The sequence below is a fragment of the Passer domesticus genome, chromosome 16, assembly GCF_036417665.1.
Source record: "Passer domesticus isolate bPasDom1 chromosome 16, bPasDom1.hap1, whole genome shotgun sequence".
Classification (NCBI taxonomy): Eukaryota; Metazoa; Chordata; class Aves; order Passeriformes; family Passeridae; genus Passer; species Passer domesticus.
Window position 1 is genome coordinate 10,641,239 of NC_087489.1, and position 18,913 is coordinate 10,660,151.

At 53.2% G+C, this 18,913-nt stretch overlaps 1 protein-coding gene across 2 annotated transcripts in view; it reads left to right on the plus strand.

Moving 5' to 3' along the window:
• The window catches only part of LAMA5 (laminin subunit alpha 5), an 85,343-nt gene that overhangs the window by 45,638 nt on the left and 20,792 nt on the right, over window positions 1-18,913 (plus strand). Inside the window, exons 8-32 of one of the 2 annotated variants that reach the window (XM_064391963.1) lie at window positions 976-1,094; window positions 1,864-1,954; window positions 2,088-2,222; window positions 2,628-2,690; window positions 3,827-3,967; window positions 4,335-4,472; window positions 4,701-4,835; window positions 5,295-5,429; window positions 6,869-7,006; window positions 7,170-7,222; window positions 7,391-7,490; window positions 8,004-8,056; window positions 8,463-8,568; window positions 9,440-9,539; window positions 9,694-9,850; window positions 11,442-11,580; window positions 14,323-14,465; window positions 14,558-14,664; window positions 15,360-15,513; window positions 15,781-15,941; window positions 16,455-16,563; window positions 17,014-17,111; window positions 17,534-17,735; window positions 18,141-18,267; window positions 18,457-18,596. In XM_064391963.1, the coding sequence (XP_064248033.1) occupies window positions 976-1,094; window positions 1,864-1,954; window positions 2,088-2,222; window positions 2,628-2,690; window positions 3,827-3,967; window positions 4,335-4,472; window positions 4,701-4,835; window positions 5,295-5,429; window positions 6,869-7,006; window positions 7,170-7,222; window positions 7,391-7,490; window positions 8,004-8,056; window positions 8,463-8,568; window positions 9,440-9,539; window positions 9,694-9,850; window positions 11,442-11,580; window positions 14,323-14,465; window positions 14,558-14,664; window positions 15,360-15,513; window positions 15,781-15,941; window positions 16,455-16,563; window positions 17,014-17,111; window positions 17,534-17,735; window positions 18,141-18,267; window positions 18,457-18,596 (3,044 nt within the window). The remainder of the gene's footprint in view (window positions 1-975; window positions 1,095-1,863; window positions 1,955-2,087; window positions 2,223-2,627; window positions 2,691-3,826; window positions 3,968-4,334; window positions 4,473-4,700; window positions 4,836-5,294; window positions 5,430-6,868; window positions 7,007-7,169; window positions 7,223-7,390; window positions 7,491-8,003; window positions 8,057-8,462; window positions 8,569-9,439; window positions 9,540-9,693; window positions 9,851-11,441; window positions 11,581-14,322; window positions 14,466-14,557; window positions 14,665-15,359; window positions 15,514-15,780; window positions 15,942-16,454; window positions 16,564-17,013; window positions 17,112-17,533; window positions 17,736-18,140; window positions 18,268-18,456; window positions 18,597-18,913) is intronic. The other variant, XM_064391964.1, reaches the window with a different exon arrangement.

The window sequence follows — 18,913 nt, forward strand, 5'->3', positions numbered from 1 at the left end:
ACAACCCACCTGTTGGGTAAACAATCTCCAGACTACATTCCAAAACAGCAAAACACAGGAGAAGCAATCAGATAGTCATTGTTTTCATTTTTCTCTGAGGCTTCTCAGCTTCCCAGGAGAAGAAATCCTGGCGAAGGGATTTTTCAGGAAATATGATGGTGACAGAGCTGGGCTTTCCCTTCCTGCCAGGCACAGCCCTGCTGCACTGCTGGGCTGGTGCTGAGTGGGACTGGGTGAGCTGGGGGCAGTGACAGAGCAGGGACACTGTGCACAGGAGGTGCTGGTGTTCAGGTGAGGCTCACGCAGGGAGGTCTCTGAGGTTCCTGTGGGACTTTGGCTCTGCTTCCCTTCCAGCTCCTCCAGCATGTCCAAGACTTCATGCAGGCAGGTCTCGTTGCTCAATCCTGTCTGCAAGATGAATTAGGTTTGGATGTGTTTACATACAGGACATCTTTATTTGTCCAGAGAAACCTTTGGTCAGTGCCGACAGCGGAATTTCTGCTGCGCTGGGAGTGCAGAGCACAGAGCTGCCCCAAACAGTGTCTTAGGAACACAGGGTGGCAAAGGATCTTAAATACTGGGAGTTTCTAAAGCCCCCTCACCTCGTGCTGGATTTTACAGCTCACCTCTATCCAGGGTGGGATAAAAGAGGCAAGAATGCTGCTATCTAAACCAGAGTAATTGAGGCCCCACAGTGTGGTGATTTTTTTCTCGTCCATACATGCCTGCACATACTTTACTTGTGATTTTGTGCCTGCTGCACTCTCCTGGTTGCAGACCAGACTTTGTGAAGGAGTTGCTGCTTCTGTGCTTTTGAGCTAAAAGACTTCAGAGAGCTTGGTAGATCATGTAATCCCTCAGATGCACTCAAGCATCTTTCCTCAGGGAACACCAACCCATCAAACCCAGGCGGGAGAGGTGGCACCTTGAAGGAGCTCTGATGGGTGATTTATCTCCCTTCTCTCTGTGTTCCAGCCTGCAATTGTAATGGCCATGCCTACGACTGCTACTACGACCCGGAGGTGGAGCGACACAAAGCCAGCAGGACTCGTGAGGACAAGTTTGAAGGGGGAGGTGTTTGTATTGACTGCCAGGTAGGCCCGAAGAGCTTCTCTGGAAAAGGCTGTTGCAAATGTTGGTGTTTTCTTCTGCTGTCAGCCTGGAGTTCAGCCTCCTGGGAGCTCTCCACCAAGCCCCTCTGTTATCTAAATTAGGTCTCTGCCTGGAAATTTAGTCTCTTTGCTGTGGATTTAAGGAGTTTGCAGCGGTAATGAGAATAGCACTTGGGTTTCTAGGTGTTCCCTAGTAGCACCACTACCTCCTGAAGCTTTAGTTTGCTGAGATACCAGAATTGGGAGGGACAGGTTGCTACCCAGCACATTGTGTAATCCCTACCTAGTTCACAGTGCTCTGGCATCTCCCTTGATGTCTCTCTGCCCACCAAAATGCCAGTCTTCAGTCTCTGTGAAAGTGGGAAAGCAGCTCTTCCCTTCCCAAGGTGACAGTAACTGTGACATGGTTAATTCATGCACTGTCATGAAGCTTCTGGCTGTGCTTCCTTGCTGGGAGGAAACAGATTGCTCCCATCCTTCAAGCACAAAATGGTCAGGACATTTTACCACCTGAAAGAAGTGAAATGGGCTCAAGGTCAGATATGAACCTGAAACTCACGCAGTGCTTATGGGAGGATAGAGTTGGCAGGAAGTGCTTTGTTCCCAAGTCGGTGTATGTGGAATTTTGAGCAGATTTAGGTCTTTGGTGTGCTGCTGCTCCTGAGCTGCTTCCTCTGTTAGTAAATCTGGCAGATGAGTGTGAATCCTGCAGGCAGAGGAACTGATGGCTCTCTAACCCACTGTCTTTCAGCACCACACCACTGGCATTAATTGTGAGAGGTGCATCCCTGGCTACTACAGATCCCCCGACCACCCCATCGACTCCCCTTACATCTGCTACCGTGAGTGTGGACTGCTCTGCAGTGACATCCTGCTGCCCTTGGTGGCACTCCGGAGGGTTGGCCCGGGAGGTTTTCCTGCTGTAGGCACTCTGAGGCTTCAGTGACACTGCTGGTGGCTTGTCCCTCTCTGCAGGCTGTAACTGTGAGTCTGACTTCACCGACGGCACCTGCGAGGACCTGACCGGGCGCTGCTACTGCAAACCCAACTACACTGGGGAGCACTGCCACGCCTGTGCCGAGGGCTACCTCGACTTCCCCCACTGCTACCGTGAGTGGGGGTTCACTGCTGGGAGCCCACGCAGCTGTGGGAAGGGCCGGCAGCTCCAGCTGTGGCTCTTGGGATGTCCTTTCCCCGTGCCATATGGCACTTCTGTCTCAGGAGTTCCTTCAGGTGGGCACAAGTCCACATTTGGCTTGGGTGGGAGCTGCACCAGAGCTGAGCTGCTCTGAACAGAGTCAACGGGAGCTTCCCATTTGGCTGGAGTTTCATCTCCCACTTTCTTATGAAAGACAGGCTAAAAATGGTTTGTTGTTTAGTGGGACATCTGTGTTTTGTTCCACGATCCACATTTTTATTCATCCTGTCCAGCTCTGGGACTGTCAATCCCTGATATTCCATCAGGATTGCTCTGAGTGTGTGTGCTCACCTGTGCAATGTTCTTTCTCTGCACAGCCATTCCAGCTTTCTCTCACAACAGTACTGGAGAACAAGTGCTTCCTGCAGGACAGATAATAAGTAAGCAGTGCAATTTTCCTTGATGCTTTGTCAACGCTATCATATCTGTTACACCTCCCATCCAGTGCAAGATCAGGTCTCCAGCTTGGGCACGTACATTGTCTGGGGCAGCCCTGAGTGGTTTGAGAGAGTACAACCAGCAGCTGAGTTGGGGGAAAGGAAGTTTTATGATCCCCTTTTTACAGATGTGGAAACTCTAGCCTGTAGTGACAGTGTGATTTTTTTCTGGGGTCCAGGCCATGTGGGGATGTCCCTTCTGCCCTCCCTGTGAGGAACCTCTCCCAGAGGTCATGGAGGGGCTGTGGCTGAGCTGGGAGCTCTGCTGTGGGGTTGTGCACAGGCAGCCACTCACCCTGTGTTGCTTCCTCTGTTGTTTAGAAAGCTCATCCATGCTCTCATCCCTGCTCCCCTCCACCTCCCTCCTCTCTCATGCTCACTCCTCTTGGGTCATCTACTCCCTTCTGCTTTTTTCTGTCTTTTCCCACCAAATCCTCCCCTGTCTCATGCTCCCCACCACGCTCCAGATAACCTTTTCCTTCCTTCTGATATTTTGAAGTCTGTATCTTCCAGACAGGTTTTTTCTTTCCTGAGCTGGAATTTCTCACTTCCCTTCTCATTTCCTCACCTCCCCCTCCCTCTGCTTTTTGGATGATGTTTGTCCTTGCCTCTCCCAGCCCAGCACCCCACACCACTGCTGTTGGTGACAGCAGGGCTGGCTCAGAGCCTTGGCACTGCCTGCCTGGAACACCCTGCCCTGGAAGTGGGAAGGTCTTGGGTGCAGCTGAGCGTGGAGTGACCACGGAGAAAGCCCAGAGTTCACCCTGATGAGCCAAAGGCTCTGGTTATTCCCACACAGCACTGACTCAGCTCTGCCTGGGCTTGTGGAAGCAGCATTTGCCTGCCCTGTGTGCTGCCCTGCTGCCCACCCTGCACCTTCCCAGCAGCGTGGTGCTGAGGCCTCCCAGCCACCCCGGGAGCCAGGCGTGGGTTGGTTAAAGCATTCTTATCTGATAGGAAGGTTATGGAAGCATTCCTGAGCATTTGAGCTGCCTCAGGGCAGCTCCTGCCGTGTCCTTGTGGGACCTCAGAGCTGGGCTGACAGCCGTGTGTGGTGTCTGTTGTGTGTCCCCTTGCAGACTGCGACTGCTACGCGGGTGGGACAGAAGGCAACGCCTGTCGGAAGGACCCCCGCGTGGGGATGTGTGTGTGCAAGCCCAACTTCCAGGGGACACACTGTGACCAGTGTGCCCCAGGCCACTACGGGCCCAGCTGCCAGCGTGAGTACCCGCGGGCAGCGTCCCCAGGCTCGCCCTGCTGGGCTTCTCCCTCTTCTCCACCCGTGCTGGGGAGGAGGAATCCCACAGCTCTACTTCCAAGTGATAAATTCCCACGACTTCTGCACTTGTGCTGTTGTTTTCCACCCAGCCCTGACCTTCCAGCATCCTCCCAAGCTGTGGGGGACTCTGGAGGAATTGGCTGTGGACATGAGCTATGGGCCAGGCATGCTTGCTGTCAGCTCTGTTCCCCGTGCTTTCTCCAGCAACTGCTCTTCTACCCCAGAGGAACAGATGCTGTGGTTCCTTTCCTGAGAAGGCTAAAGACAAAAAAACCTGCTGATTGACTAACGCCCTTGTTGCTTTGCAGCCTGCCAGTGCTCTGGCCCTGGCCAGTACGATGGCACCTGTGACAGCGAGACAGGGCAGTGCCTGTGTCGCACAGGGTTTGAAGGGCACTCGTGTGACCAGTGTGCTCCAGGCTACTTCAACTACCCTCTGTGCCAGTGTGAGTATCTGTCCTTCCCAGGCCTGGGTGGGGGCACAGCCAGAGTCGTCTGGCAGGGACTGAAGGACTGGAAGGTGGTTTTGGAGAATGTGTGCTGTGGGCAGAGACTGATGGTGTGAACGCTTAGAGCAGCACCTGATGCCTATCTGAGAACCCCAGGGAAAAGGCATTTTGCCATGAGCTCTGCCCCATGCTCCCAGCTCAGGGGGTGGTTTCTGTGTGTTGCAGTGTGTGGCTGCAGTGCTGTCGGGACGCTGCCAGGAGGCTGTGACTCTGCTGGGAATTGTTTCTGCAGAGCTGAGTTTGCTGGGCCCCGCTGTGAGCAGTGCAGCCCTGGCCACCACTCCTACCCCCACTGCTACGGTAAGCACCTGAACCCCAGCTCCTGCTGCTCTAAAGAACATAGGTGTCCTTGCAAAACTTTGGTCTTTGTCAATGTCAAATCTGTGTGGTTTGCACTGTGAGTTTGGCAGGCTTGTTTTGGGGGTCATGGATCATAGCAAAGCCTGGAAGACAAAGCAGTTTTTATCAGTCACACTTCCTCATCACAGCCCTGCTGTGACCTGGTGTCTCTGCCTTCCTTTCATGTGTGTCATTTTAGTGCATTAGCCTACTAAACTGCTGGGGAACATTGAGTGGGCTGTAAAGACCCCTCAGTGCATTTCCCTGATATGGCAGTGAAAATACTGCATGATTTGCCAAGGGATTAAGAAATTAATTTTTTCTGATGGAAGTGGCTGATTCCTGGGGGGCTGAATGATGGTTCAGACCAGCAGTGCTCGGCCACAGATCACAGGGATCATCAGAGTCCTGCTCTTACAGCTTGCTCCTGCGATTCCCGGGGTGCAGTGGACAACAACTGCAGCCCAGCGGGGCAGTGCCGATGCCACGGGAATTTTGCAGGACACACCTGCAACCAGTGTGCCCTGGGCTTCTATGGATTCCCCAGCTGCACACGTGAGTAACACCTTACTGCTCTCTACAGCCACTGAGAGGAGGGTGTAGTCAGACTGGGATTGGTCTCTTCTGCCAAGTAACTAGATGAGGAGATGGCCCCAGGTTGCACTCTGGGAGGTTTAGGTTGGGTATTAGAAAATATTTCTTCACCAAAACGTTGTCAATTATTGGTACAGGCTGCCCAGGGCGGTGGTGGAATCTCCATCACTGGGAGGATTTAAAAATCATGTAGATGTGGCACTTGGGGACGTGGTTTGGTGGTGGGCTTGGGAGAGCTGGGGGAACAGTTAGGTGATGATCTTAGAGGTCTTTTCCAACCTTAATGATTCTCTGATCCCACCCATTTCCCTGGGCACTGCATCACTCCTGGACTATTGCTGCTGGTGCCAGGACTGAGCAATGCCTGTGGCAGCCCCAAATGCTCTGACCAGCCTCCCCAGCCCTGAGCAGAGTGTCCCCATCTCCCTCCCTGTCAGCAGTCCCGACTAGAAGCCAGATGTACTCTTATGTCTCCCTGCAAGAATTTACTGCTCATTAAAAAGTAATCCGTGATACAATTTCCGTGAAGCAACAAAAGAGCATCATCACCCTCTTGCACAGTACTAAATGTGGACTCCTGAGCCTTGCCAGCTGGCAGAACTCTCCTCCCAAATGCTGATGCCGGCAGTATGCCTTTGAAGAGGCTGGAGGCAGAGATGAAATGGTCTCACAGGAGTTCAGTAGTCACTTTTTTTTTTTTTGGGCTCATAAAGCCATAGCCACATTGCAGAGCTGTGGAAGACCCACAGCAAGGAAAGAAAAGAACCACCTGATTTTTATATTTTTTTAAAATCTGTTGTTTCCTGAGCAGTCTTTAGCTGTTAGCCAGTGTGGGGGTGTCAGCCTAGAATGTCTGCTTTGGCAGGGGTTTGAGGTGTGCTGGCTGGGCAAGGAAGGCATGGGCAGCTCCCTGGCAGCTTGCTGACCTTTCCTGTGATAGGGCAGTGGCATCTCTGTGCATTCATGGGCAGCAGGTCGTGCAGAAGCTGTGGAGCCATTGCCTTGCCCTCACCCTGCTGCCCACATCCAGCATCCACAGGGCAGACCCTGATGGCCAAATGCTGCTCTGGAGTGTTTGGGATTTTGAAGGGTCTGATATGTCACTGACAACTGACTTTTAGGGAATGAAATCACACCCCTTCTCCTCAACCAAAACTTTTCCCTGCCTCTGAAGTACACATAAGTGTATGTGAATGGCTGTGATAAGCATTGAGACTTCTATTGTTTTTCTTAAAAGATGGGGCGGTTTTAACCAAAAGCGAAGAATGAGAATTTTATTTATACATATTTATTCACACCAGCCACGCCTGGCTGCTTTTGGCGAAGGTCAGGCGGACAAAAGAGGCTGTTGCTGGGAAGCCCTGGAAGCCCCTCCAGCAGTTCTGTCCCCTCTCTTGCAGCTTGCCAGTGCTCCCGGGAGGGGTCCCTGCACGGCACCTGCGAGCAGGACACGGGGCAGTGCAGCTGCCGGCCGCGGGTGACGGGGCTGCGCTGTGACAGCTGCGTGCCCGGCGCCTACGGCTTCCCCCACTGCGAAGGTAGCCCCTTGTCCCTCATCTCCTGGCACACTCTGGTCTCTTGGGTGCTGTTAAATGCATTTAGCATTCTCCAAAATGTTTGCAAGGGGAGAAATAACCCCAGTTAGGGACAGCTAAGGGGTGGCAAGTGCAATAAATCTGTTCTTTTACTCCTCTTTTCTAGTGGGCTCCTGTAACCCAGCAGGGTTGGAGACTGCAGATCCCTCGCTGGCCCCAGTGAGTATGAAATGAACCTGCCACAACCCTGCAGGTCCTTTTGTGTGATCTACTTTATCTCTTTTTGGACCAAGTTCTTCCTTAGGCTCAGCCAGAGCAGCAGACCCCACATTCAAGCACTGTGCTGCAGATTCTCACCTGTTCCTTTCTCCCCCTGCCTTTCCCCAGGGCTCCTGTGCATGTCGGGCATACGTGGAAGGCCCAGCTTGTGACAGATGCAAGCCTGGATACTGGAACCTGACTCCAGAGAACCCCTATGGCTGCCTGAGTAAGGAAATGGCATTTGCATTTGCACAGCCTGCAAAATCCCCTCCATGGTGCAGGAGCCAAACCCAAGCCAGTGAGCACCAGGAGGATTGGAAGTGATGGCCTTCCTTCCATCTTCCCCCAGCTCTGACACAGAAGTGATGTGTCAGAGCTCTGGAGTCCTCTGGGTAACCCTCACATGGAAAGGGGAAAGGCCAGAGCCTGGAGCTTTTGGCTTGGGGTGAAACATAGGGCTCATGCAATGAGTTATGCCATTCTCAGCCCTCCCTACAGGCACCTAATTTTTCATGGCCAAATATGGAGAAAAGGCAGATGTCTTTGGTAGCTGCATCCTCAACAGTAGCTGACCAAAATGAAATCTGAGCTCTTGTGCAGGGCTACCTTCTACCTGACCAGTTCCTGGCTCCTCTTACCCCAGCCAGTGTCCTCTGGTGTGGTGGGTGCTGACCCCATCAGGCTTCTTCTCAGGGGCTGATTGACCTTCTGGCTTTCTTGTTCATCTCCTTCTCCTCAGGCTGCAAGTGTGACACCAAGGGCACCATCAGTGGAATCGCAGAGTGCCGGCAGGTGGGTTTGTTCTCTGCTCCCAGGCTCCTCTGATGTGCTGTGTTTGGGAGTGTTCAGCTCTGTCTGTCCCAGCAGCTGCTGGAGAGGCCCCAACACTGAGCTCTCAGCGCTTGCACCACAATCTGGGCTTGCATGAGAATGTGGGATTAAGACCTGTCATAAATTAGGCACCTAAATATTTCTGGGTCTGTCCCAGGATGCCTGGATTTTTGTTTGCCTGCATTGTTGGGTAATTTAAGTTATCTGGCCCTTATCTGGCCCACCCACGCGCAGGAAGCCGTGTGGAGCATGAATCTCAGACTGCTGCTCCTGCAGTGTCTCAGACCAGATCCCAAATAACTGAGGAACAGCTTAGCCATGACAAGCAGCAGGAGGGAATGAGTTTCCATGCCTGCCTCTCTCCCAGGGCGATGGGCAGTGTTTCTGCAAAGCCAACGTGTGTGGGCAGTTCTGCTCAGCCTGCAAGGACGGCTACTTCAACATGGAGAACGCAAATTACTTTGGCTGCCAAGGTGAGCCCCTTCTGTGGTGTGTTTGGGGAGTGAGGGGGCCACAAGAACTGACCCCACTGCACAGACTGGCCGGTTGGTGACCTTGGGAGAAAAGGGGCAAGAGATGTCCCACCTTCTGTTTTGAGTCATCATTTTTGGGGTGATGCGGTTAAGTGCATCACCCCAAATGTGGTAGTGCTGGGTTGATGGTCAGAATTCAAAGATCTTTTGATCTTTTTGTCCCTTCCAACCTTGGCTCTATGATTCTATAACACAGCCCAGAGCATGGGAATTACTGTGGCTCTGCAGACCTGAGGTCGTGCTTCTCCACTATTGCACACAGGTCTGTCAGGCTGGGGAGCAAACAGCCAGGTGAGGTGCCCCTTTTTGGGTACCAGAAACTGGTGTGTTTGAACCACTGGCCACATCCTTGCAGCAGTGCCCCTTCCTCCTGCTGGGAGAGGGTGGGCATGGATACGTGGGGTTGGCCACTCTCCACCCTGTCAGTGGGAAGAGGTAAAGGAGATCCCACTCTCCCCCATGTCCATGGGAGGAGGTAAAGGAGATCCCACTCTCCCCCATGCCCATGGGAAGAGGTAAAGGAGGGGATGGGCTGCTCTGGGCCATCCATAGCAGTGCTGGCACGGCTGGTGGCAGGGCTGCAGCGCCGGCCGTGAGGGTTTGCAGACCTTGTTCCAGCAGCCGCCTGGAAATAGCTCCGCGCTGAGGTGGACGACGAGTCCATCCAAGTGGGGCCGGGGCCAAATATGAAAACGGATACAATGGAATAAAAATAGTGGTCCCCGGCTCCCCGCCCGCTGGGATGAGCCTTTGATTAGCGACCAGGAGCTCGTTAGCACGGCGGGAATGTAAACAGGCTCTTCCTGCTCAGGCTGCCGGTGCGACGTCGGCGGGGCCCTGGGACCGTCCTGCGAGGCGCGGAGCGGAGCCTGTCGCTGCCGGCAGAGCACACGCGGCCCCACCTGCACCCAGTAAGCTGCACCTTGGCATGCTCTGCCTCCCGCGTGTCCTCTGCCACCACGGGGATGGGGACCTCACCGCCCGGGCTGCTGTCACATCAGCCTGGCCGAGGTGTCCTGCTGGCGCTGGGCAGCCCCGCAGGTAACGATGTTCTCTCTTCCCCAGACCAGCGCAGGATCATTATTTCCCTGACCTTCACCACTTGAAATTCGAGCTGGAGGAAGGCACCACGCCGTCCGGCCGGGCTGTGCGCTTTGGCTACAACCCCTTGGAGTTTGAGGGCTTCAGCTGGCGAGGCTATGCACAGATGTCCTCCATCCAGGTACGCCTGCTGGCTGCAGCCCAGCCCGGCTCCCCGCGGGGGGGATGTGGCCGGTGGAGGACTGATGTGCTTTTGGCACACATCTTCCACCCCAAGTGCTCCCGAAACCCCCAAAGTCACAGGATGGCCAACATAAACAGCACAGTGTATATATAGCCTGTTTGTGCAGATACTTCCTGTAGTGCTGGGGGTGGCATAGACTGATGAGGGGAAAGATCCTAAACTGGGAATCCCATGACATCCTAGTCTATTTAGACAAAGGTGGTAGCATGGTGATTACTTACAGGGATGTCTATAAACACTGTCTCTCAGTTTCCTTGTTCCTCTTTCAACTGACTCTGCATAACCTTTCCTCCCTTTTCCAAAAATAAGTATCTCCTCCTCAGCTGCCATGTTCAGCTTGGACCTCCTGTTACCCTTCAGCCTCTGCCCTTGCTGTGAGCTGGTTTGCTGTAACAATGGTTTATGCTAACCTGGAGTTGTGTAAGCCCTAGAAGTGAAGCTGTTTCTTCTGTTGACTCTTTTTCTCTCCTTGGTGTTTTCTTCTGCATGGCCTCTGCGAAGTGTGTGCACGTTTGGGGATGGAGTACAGGGCAGTGATTCTCTGACAGTCTTGTTCCATGTAAGATGCTCCTTACTCTGGTGCATGTACTTTCAGTTTTCTTCAAATTTTTGTGCTTAGGTGAAATAGCAGAGGGGCTGTTTCCCACCGAATTTTAGGTAGGAGCTAAGCAGTGAACTCCTGTAGGGCTCCCTTGAGAAAATCCCAGCCTTAAAGCTTAAGGATGGAGCTCACGCTCAAGCTCATAGCTGCAGTGTTGCATTGGTGTTTGAGCTAGAAATGGACCTTGATAGAAGGGCTGACACGTGGCTTTCAGCTGGGAGGTCTCATGTGTAATTTGTTATCATCAAAACCCTTCCAGTTTGCTCTCCATGGGAAGATGGTGAGCTTTGGAGAGCACAGCCCTCAATAAAATCTCCCTGGGCAGGAGGTTATTTAAGCCTAAGATCTCTTTGAAATGGGTCAGACCTGAGCGTCTCCTTAGCTGGGGTCTTGCCAAGCAGTGTCCAGGCAGGAGGAGAGCAGATGTGCCATCAGTTGCATGGTCCATTCTCCCTGCTGGTCCTTAGCCCTGCACATTCCTGAGGATGAGGCACCAGCTCAATTCCCAGCCTCAGCTGTAGGCAGCTGGGCAGAGCCCCATCAGTACAAGGGCAGGAGTTTGGTACCTGGTGGCTGGTTGCAGCACACTGATAACAAAAGCATCAACTTCCTATAACCTTCCTATGTAATTGTGTGTGCCCCAGGACACCCTGCTGGGCCACAGCACCCTCCAGGTGTGATCACAGCCTTCCCACCCCCTTCCACAGGCAGGCTGCTCCCTCGGTGGCTGTCCCCAGGTGTCCCCAGAGTGAGGGGCAGTGTCACGAGGTGCTGTGAGCAGTAGGGTCCGCGTGCTTGTCTCCTCCTCGCGCTGTGGCATGTTGCTTTGGGAGCAGTGAGCCGAGGGCTGCGCTTGGGCTGGCAGAGAGGGTGGTGGAGGTAACTGAAGGTGTGCTCTGCTTCTCTCCCCTCTCTCTCTCCCACCAGCCCAAGGTAGTGGTGACTGTCAATGTGACCTCCCCCGACCTCTTCCGCCTCGTCTTCCGCTACGTCAGCCGGGGGCCCGCCAGTGTGGAAGGGAGGGTCTCGGTCCTTGAGGAAGGAAAGTTTAATGTTTGTGCCAACTGTAAGTGCATTTTTCACTTCTAGACTAACTCAGAGCGTCCCACGCTGCGACACTGCTCCTGTGCCCCTTGTCCTGGCCCGAGGTGTGTCTGTCCCGAGTGTGCCCGTGTCAGGTGTGCCCAGGCCAGAGCCGTGCCTGGGCTGGCGAGGGAGGGGGAAGAGAGGCAGGCAGGCAGGCAGGTAGGGCAGGCGGGTCAGGCCCTCCCCAGAGAGGGTGGGCGCTCAGGAGCTGCCCCCCCAGTGATGTGTGCCCCGTGTGCTCTTTTGCTTTTTGCAGAATAAAATCAGAGTCACTGTAGACGTGAAGGAGGCAGAGCTCTATCTGTTCCATGTCATCCTGAGGTATATTAATTCAGGAGGGGCCACTGTGTATGGCAAAATTACAGCTTATCAGCCACGAAGGAGAGGTAAGGATCCCAGACTGCTCTGCTTCCCTGTGCCATCGCCACCTCCTCCCCATCCCAGGCAGCCTTCTGCATCATCCTTTCCAGAAGACGCTTCCATATGGCTTTACCCATTAGTCCTGCTCTCCCAGTTGAAAGGCTGATTTGAGTTTGCAGCCCCCTTTATTTACCAAAGCAGCAGCAAGGTGGGCCCAGCCCTGGGGCTGCACTCTGAGTGAGGACTGATACCAGCCAGGCTGGTGGGAGACAAAGCTGTTGTACAATTCCATGCAACCTTTCCAGCACAGGAAAAGATCACCCCAGTGCCCCAGGCAAAGCTGAGCTGACTTTCCACAAAAGCAGAATGGGCCAGGAGCTGGGAAATGGATCCAGTCTTTGGCAGCTGGATGTGGTTTTATTTGCCAGACGCCCTGACGTGGCAGTCCTGCCTTTCCCATGTGCTTCTCCCAAATGTGGTGTGGAGCTTGGAAGTGCCGTGGAATTACACATCTTACACAGGCATTGCACTCTGGTGCAATGTCCTCTCATCAAGCCACAAGCTGCTGGAGAGGAGCCACCAAAAGATGTCTGAACAAGCCTAGAAATCTGGACAGCAATTTTTCTGGGAAACAGTCTGAGCAGATGACATGGGAGCACACCTGAGGCAGTGGTGGATGGTTGGCTGGCACATTTTACCCCTTCAGATGCCACAGCCACACTGTCCTGCTGAAGCTCTTCCTCCAGACCACACATCCACAGCACAAGGCTGTCAACACTGACTACCTAAACTATCTGTGTGAAATTCTCTCCTCTGTCTTGAGTTGGCATAGGTTCTGCCTTTGATGTGGTATTCAAGGTTTGAAATGCCAAAATACTATTTTTCTGCCACCTTTCTTTTTCTTTTTTGAGAGGAAAAATGGCATTTTTTAATGTCCAGTCATATTATACAGCAGAAGAAAAGAAGAGCTGGAGCTGTGGTCATGCTTTTAGGATCCCACCAAAGATCAAGAAGTATTTAACCTGTCCTATCTAAGCAGCAGAGCTTGTTTGCCTTAAAAAGTGCTTCACTTCTTGTGCAGAAGCAATGTGATTTTTTTAGTGCTGAAGGCAAGCAGCCAAACTGGTGCCCCAGCAACAGGACAGCAGCATGCTTGGGAGGCTTCAGGAGTGCTGAGCCATCTCATGTCTGGATGGAAAGGGCTTCACAAGGCAAAGAACAAGCAGCCTGGAAAAAGTTGGAAGATGTGGCTTGCAAAAGGGAAAGCCTTTTCCAAGTATGGGATTTTCAGCCTGGTTTCTTCCACTCTGCCTCCAGAAGCTGTCTCAGCTGGAGCTGTGTATTGCCTCAAAGGGATCTGAAACTTCAATCAATAAATCTACCCCAGTGCCAGTTCAGGGAAATCTCTTCACTGCTTGAGTCCTCACCTCTGCTTCCCATCTGGAAAAGTGAAGTCCCAGGCTCAGCTGATGCCAGGCGTGTCACAGAGCTGCCACACATGGGAAGGGGTTATTATTAACCATCCCAGCAGCAGCACAAGCCCTTGCTTTAGCCTCTGGCCCTGTGTGTTGTGCCTTGGTGTCCATGCACCACACCAGGACAGTCAGTGTGCCACATTCCCACTTCCTTCTTCATCCCACCTGCTCAAAATGCAGCCATTCCTGGTGAATCCCTGTCACCTGTGCTCTTCAAAAGCTCCTGAGCCTGCTGGGCAGGCACAGTCTGCTTCTAGGTGCTGTGTTGTGATTGCATCCACTAATGAAGAGGTTGTGGGACTGTCAGATGAGCCAAGGAGCTGTTCAGCAGCAGCAGGATCAGGCCTTCCCCCCATTCTGTTCTGTCAGTTCAAAATAACGTCTGAATCTCAAGTGCAGGGTCTGTGGTTGGCAGGAAGAAAGGCAGGAGCACACCTTGGGGGCCTGAAACTTTGCCAGAAGACAGGTATCTTGCCTGTGGAGCTGGGGTCAGAATTTCCCTGAGGAAGAAATGTATCTGGGCAATTCTTTTTGTCTGTCTCATGGTTTACTCTTCACAGATGAGTTCTTTCCTTTTCTAGCTGGCAAAACTCTCCTTGGCTTTCAACATTCTGTGCTTTGCAGCCTGGGGATGCAGAGCACACTGTGACAGCTCTGGATTTGCATTGAGGATTGCAGTGATTTATGTTTATTTCTCCCATTAGGCTGTTGAGCAGATTGAGAGTGGATGTCTCTGTTCCAGGACACTGTGGGACTGTGGTGCCCCGAGAGAGTGGGAACCTGTCACTCCCCCCTGCACCACAGAGCTGCCTCCCTGAGCATAGCCATGTCCAGCCCCAGGTTTTCCATTCCAGTCCCTTCACAGCCTCTCCTCCCTCCCGTTCCAGGTACAGAGCAGACCAAGCAGATTGTCTTTGCTCCCAGCACGGAGCCAGCCTTTGTCACTGTGCCCCAGAACAGCTTCGGGGAGCCCTTCGTGCTCAACCCCAGCACCTGGTCTCTGGTTGTTGAAGCACAGGGCGTGCTGCTGGTAAGGCATGTGCTCCTCCCACCGTGGGGGCTTCAGCAGCTCCCTGGGGACAGGTGTGACAAGCATAACACCCCTCCCATCTCTCCTCCCAGGACTATCTGGTTCTGCTGCCCAGCTCATACTACGAAGCACCAATCCTGCAGCTGAAGGTCACAGAGCCTTGTGTCTACCAGCCAGCCCCCGAACAAGCCACCCAGAAGTAAGGATCTGCACATCTCTGTGCTGTGTGGGGCTTGCTCAGCTCCTCTTGGCTTGGGGTTAAGGAATATGCACAGTCCATACTCAGTGGTGCAGTAAAACTGCTCGTAGAGCACTTGGCTGTGGCCAGTAAGGCTTGTGGAACCTGCAGCAGCCCAGAAAGCCAGCCCATAGATCTCCTCATCCATGGCACAGCCAGTCCGTGCTTTCTCACAGACCCTGGAGGGCCAGCTCACACAGTGACACCATAGCCCACCTCTCTGCTGGGCTGGGCTCCCAGTGCCAGCTTGTCTGTGTCCTCAGAAATGACTGCCATGAGTAGGTTTTGCTGGACTATTTAAAATGAGCAGTCTGGTAGTGTTTGGAGCATCTCAGTGCTTCTGCTTGCCCAGAACCTTTCTGACCATGTTGGCAAGAAGGTTGGCTGGGCTCTGGACACTGGTTGTCCCATCCACTATAGTGGTGGTCCCCAGGATAAAACCCATTGCCAGGGGAGAAGCTTTTTGTTGTCACTGCCCTCCCTGGTCCTGTAATGCCCAGTTCCTTGCTCCCCACTGCCCAGAGCTGCTCCTTGGCCCTCCTGGTAGACCAAAGCCTTTTGCAAACTTGGCTGGGCCCAGGCTGTGTGGGTGCTCTCAGCTTTTATAATCATGATGTAACTTTTGCACTTCACAATTATTTTCTGTGTGTTTCCAGCTGCCTCTTGTACAAGTACCTGTCCGTGGAGGGCTTCCCTGCCGTGCCAGGGGTGGATGCAGTGTGCAGGCTGGACAACAGGCTGCCCAGGCTGTGTCCCACGGAGCAGCTCACCCCCTCCCACCCCCGCATGGCCAGCTGCAGCGGCACTGATGTGAGTGGCACTTCTGCTTTGTCCCCTTCCTAGCCAGCCTGCCCGCCCTGTCTGGGGCTTTAACTACACCTGGGCAGGCTTTACCTGCACCAGAAAGGCTTTGCACCCCTGCAGCTGTGTGCTTGTGTGCCCTGTTCAGGGCACCCAAACCAGAGTCTCACATGTAAAGGTTTGCAAGGATTTGATGAGATTTGTCCCCTGAGCTGCAGAGGAGGCTGGCTTGTAGCAGCCTGCACACCCTCCCTCAGTGATCCCTCTGTGCTCCAGGTGGAAGTGCAGCTGTCCCTGTCCGTGGCCCAGCCTGGGAAGTACGTGCTGCTGGTGGAATATGCCAACACCAACGCCCTGCAGAGCGTGGGCATCGCCGTGAGCTCGCCGCGCTCGGCCACGCAGCAGGGCACGTTCACCTTCTACCCCTGTGTCTACAGGTAAGGGCACCTCGGGGCAGAGAGGGTCCAGTTCTCTGCCGTGGCAAGGACAGCCTCCCCTCCAGTTGAAGTTTTTGGGTTTATCTTATAAACAAAGCCAGTTTCAGTGTTGTCCACCTAAGCTCTGCATGTCCAGACTCATTCTAGCTGGACACAGATTTTAGTGGCTGGCCACCCCATCTCAGGAGGTATGTACCTGCCCCTGCAGGAGATGATCTTGGGTGTCTGTTTACATCTGAATTGTTGGTAGGGACCTTGACTTAGGGAATGGCCTCCAGGCAGGTTTATTGGAGACAGGTCAAACCCTGTCTGGCTTCAGATTGCAACCTTTGCAGTAGGAAACAAATGTTTGGGGTGTCCTTGGAAAACTTTGCTCTTGCAAGCAGCCAGAAAAAACATCAAAAGATTTTCAGGGACTTTGTGTAAATCCCCTCAGGACATGGAGCTGGCAGGACAAGAAATGGGTCATGACCCTGTGCAAGGCTGATTTCAAAATGTGTGTTTCTCTTACAGTTTCCTTTGCCGAGGGATTGCTGTAGATTCCCAGAGTCGAATGGCAACTTTTGAACTCACCTCCGAGGCCACTGTTCGTTTCACCTCTGATCTGGCTGATTTCTTCCTGGTAAGGCTCCCTCTGAGGGCAGCTCTGTCAGCAGGGCACAGGGAGGAAAGGTGGAATGGCACCCAGCCTGTAGAAGGGTTTTCTGGTCCTGTTTGGACTGGATACTGGATGTTAGTCTGTGTCACAACCAGTCCAAGTGGAGAGTGTGGTCAGTGGGGTGTTTTGAAGGAAATCATGGGGCTGGGAGTGGGGAGGAGATGGGGAGAAGCAGCTGCTCTTGCAGTGGGGCAGTTTTGTTTATCTTGAAGACATTCCTAGTTTAGCTAAGAACAGAAGAATCCCACCAATATGTGGAGCATCTAAATGCCATAATGCTTGTGCCAAGGAATAAGCAGAGGTGTGACTGCCATGCATTAGCTGGAGTCCCTGCTGGCTGGTGGGCACAGGGACAGCTGTGGCTCCAGGGGCAGAGGCTGTCACATAACCAGGTGTGTCTCTCCCTTGTGGCAGCACAAAGTGTACCTGATCCCTGCTGCACAGTTCACCATGGAGCTCATCGAGCCGAAGGTGCACTGCATCAGTGTCCATGGCACCTTCTCATCCAACAGGTGAGGGTCTCGGGTCCCCCTCAGCTTAGCATCAATGGGACTGTTTCCAAAAACATTTGCTTGTCCTGCTTCCCTCAGGCTCAGAGACTTTTTAAAGTTTTTGATTAATAAATCTCCAGCTGAGGTGAAGCTCCTTGGTTGTGTCCTCTGAGCAGAGACTGGGATCAGACTGATAGGTCTGCAAGACCCTTGCTGTATCCAGATTTTTGACACTGCTTCAGATAAATATTTGCAGAGGAATTGGCCTGAGCCAGGCTCCTGTTCTTCCTGCTGAGCCCATATCCCAGAGCCCCAGGGGTGCTGGCAGTGAGCTCTCCCTCAGCAGGCACTCCTTGTAATCCACCAGGAGTTACAGGGTGTGCTTCCCTCCTCTCTCTCTCTTTCTGGAGATACTCACATCCTGTTTGCTCCTTGTTTTTCAGCAGCTCCTGTGTCCCCTCAAGGTTCCTGAAGCTTTCCCAGTCAATCATTTTGGAGGGGGCCCAGGCTCTGCCCATCGCCCCAGAGGTGCCCCTGGCTCAGGCTGTCCATGTGGCTCCATCTGGGGTGCCAGTGGAGCCTGCTCCTCGTCCTCCCACAGCCATGGACCCCACTGCAGAGCTCATCCTCCTGCAGTCCCCACAGGTAGAGGCACAGGCTTGGGCTGGGCTGGTTTGCTGGTGCTGTGACACTGGACCAGTGGGGCAAGGAGAAATTTTCATTAGTTGTTGATTAATGCTTTATCAATTAGCATTTTCAGAATTTAATCTGAGTTTTAAACTTCTCCCTGAACCTGTAATTCCTGTGGACTCACCACTTTTGGCTTTATCCAACCTTGTCTGGTTCTCTGGGATCCCAGGAAAAGCTTTTCAGGTGGCAGCATTGGAGGGGAGAGAGTATGGAGGCATGGGGGGCTTGATTCACTGAATTCTCATGACCTGGCAGCTGTGCAATAAGAGCCCAAATCTGTGCAGTAATTCAGAAACATCCCAGCTGTGTGTGTGTGTGTCAGACGTGGATTTTTGTCTGTGTTCTCCCGTGCTGGGGCAGGCTGCAGTGGTGTTCAACAGCCGGATCCAGACGCTGGGACGCTACGCCTTCATCCTGCACTTCTACCAGCCCAGCCACCCCACCTTCCCCGTGGAGGTGCTCATCAATGGTGGGCGCATCTGGCAAGGTGAGAGGAGCAGCAGCCTGGGGAAGCTGCTGGTTGGCAGAAGCAATAGAAGTTTTCCATGCCAGAGGCTGACTGTGGGTTGTTCAGGGATTGCGAAAATGAAGCAAGACTGATTTACCCCTTCCAAAGTGGGAGGATGGGGTGGGACTCAGGGGACAGGTGAGACCAACACATCTGTTGTCTTTTCAGGTCAGACCAATGCAAACTTCTGCCCACATGGCTACGGGTGTCGGAGCCTGGTGGTTTCTGAGGACCAGATCATCCTGGATGTTACTGATAATGACCTGACTGTGGTTGTTCGAGTGCCAGAGGGCAAGCAGCTGTGGCTGGTGAGCCTCTCTCCAGGAAGCTCCAGAGCATGCTGGGCAGGCTTCAGCAGAGGGCTTTTCATTGGATTTTTGTCACTGTGTGACAGCAGGAGTCTTACCCACCATCACTTATCTCTGAACTACCCTGGAACTTGCAGTCTCCAGCCTCATGGTGTGGAACTGGGGGCAGAATTTACAGGGGCAGCTTCTGTATATGATAGTGTCCTTCCTTGTCTGGTTTTGGTATCAAAACCAGGCAGAAATTGAAGCTTTACCTTGCATACATAGTTTGCGATAATCCAGAATAAGCCTTATTCCTGCTCTAGCAATATTTTAAA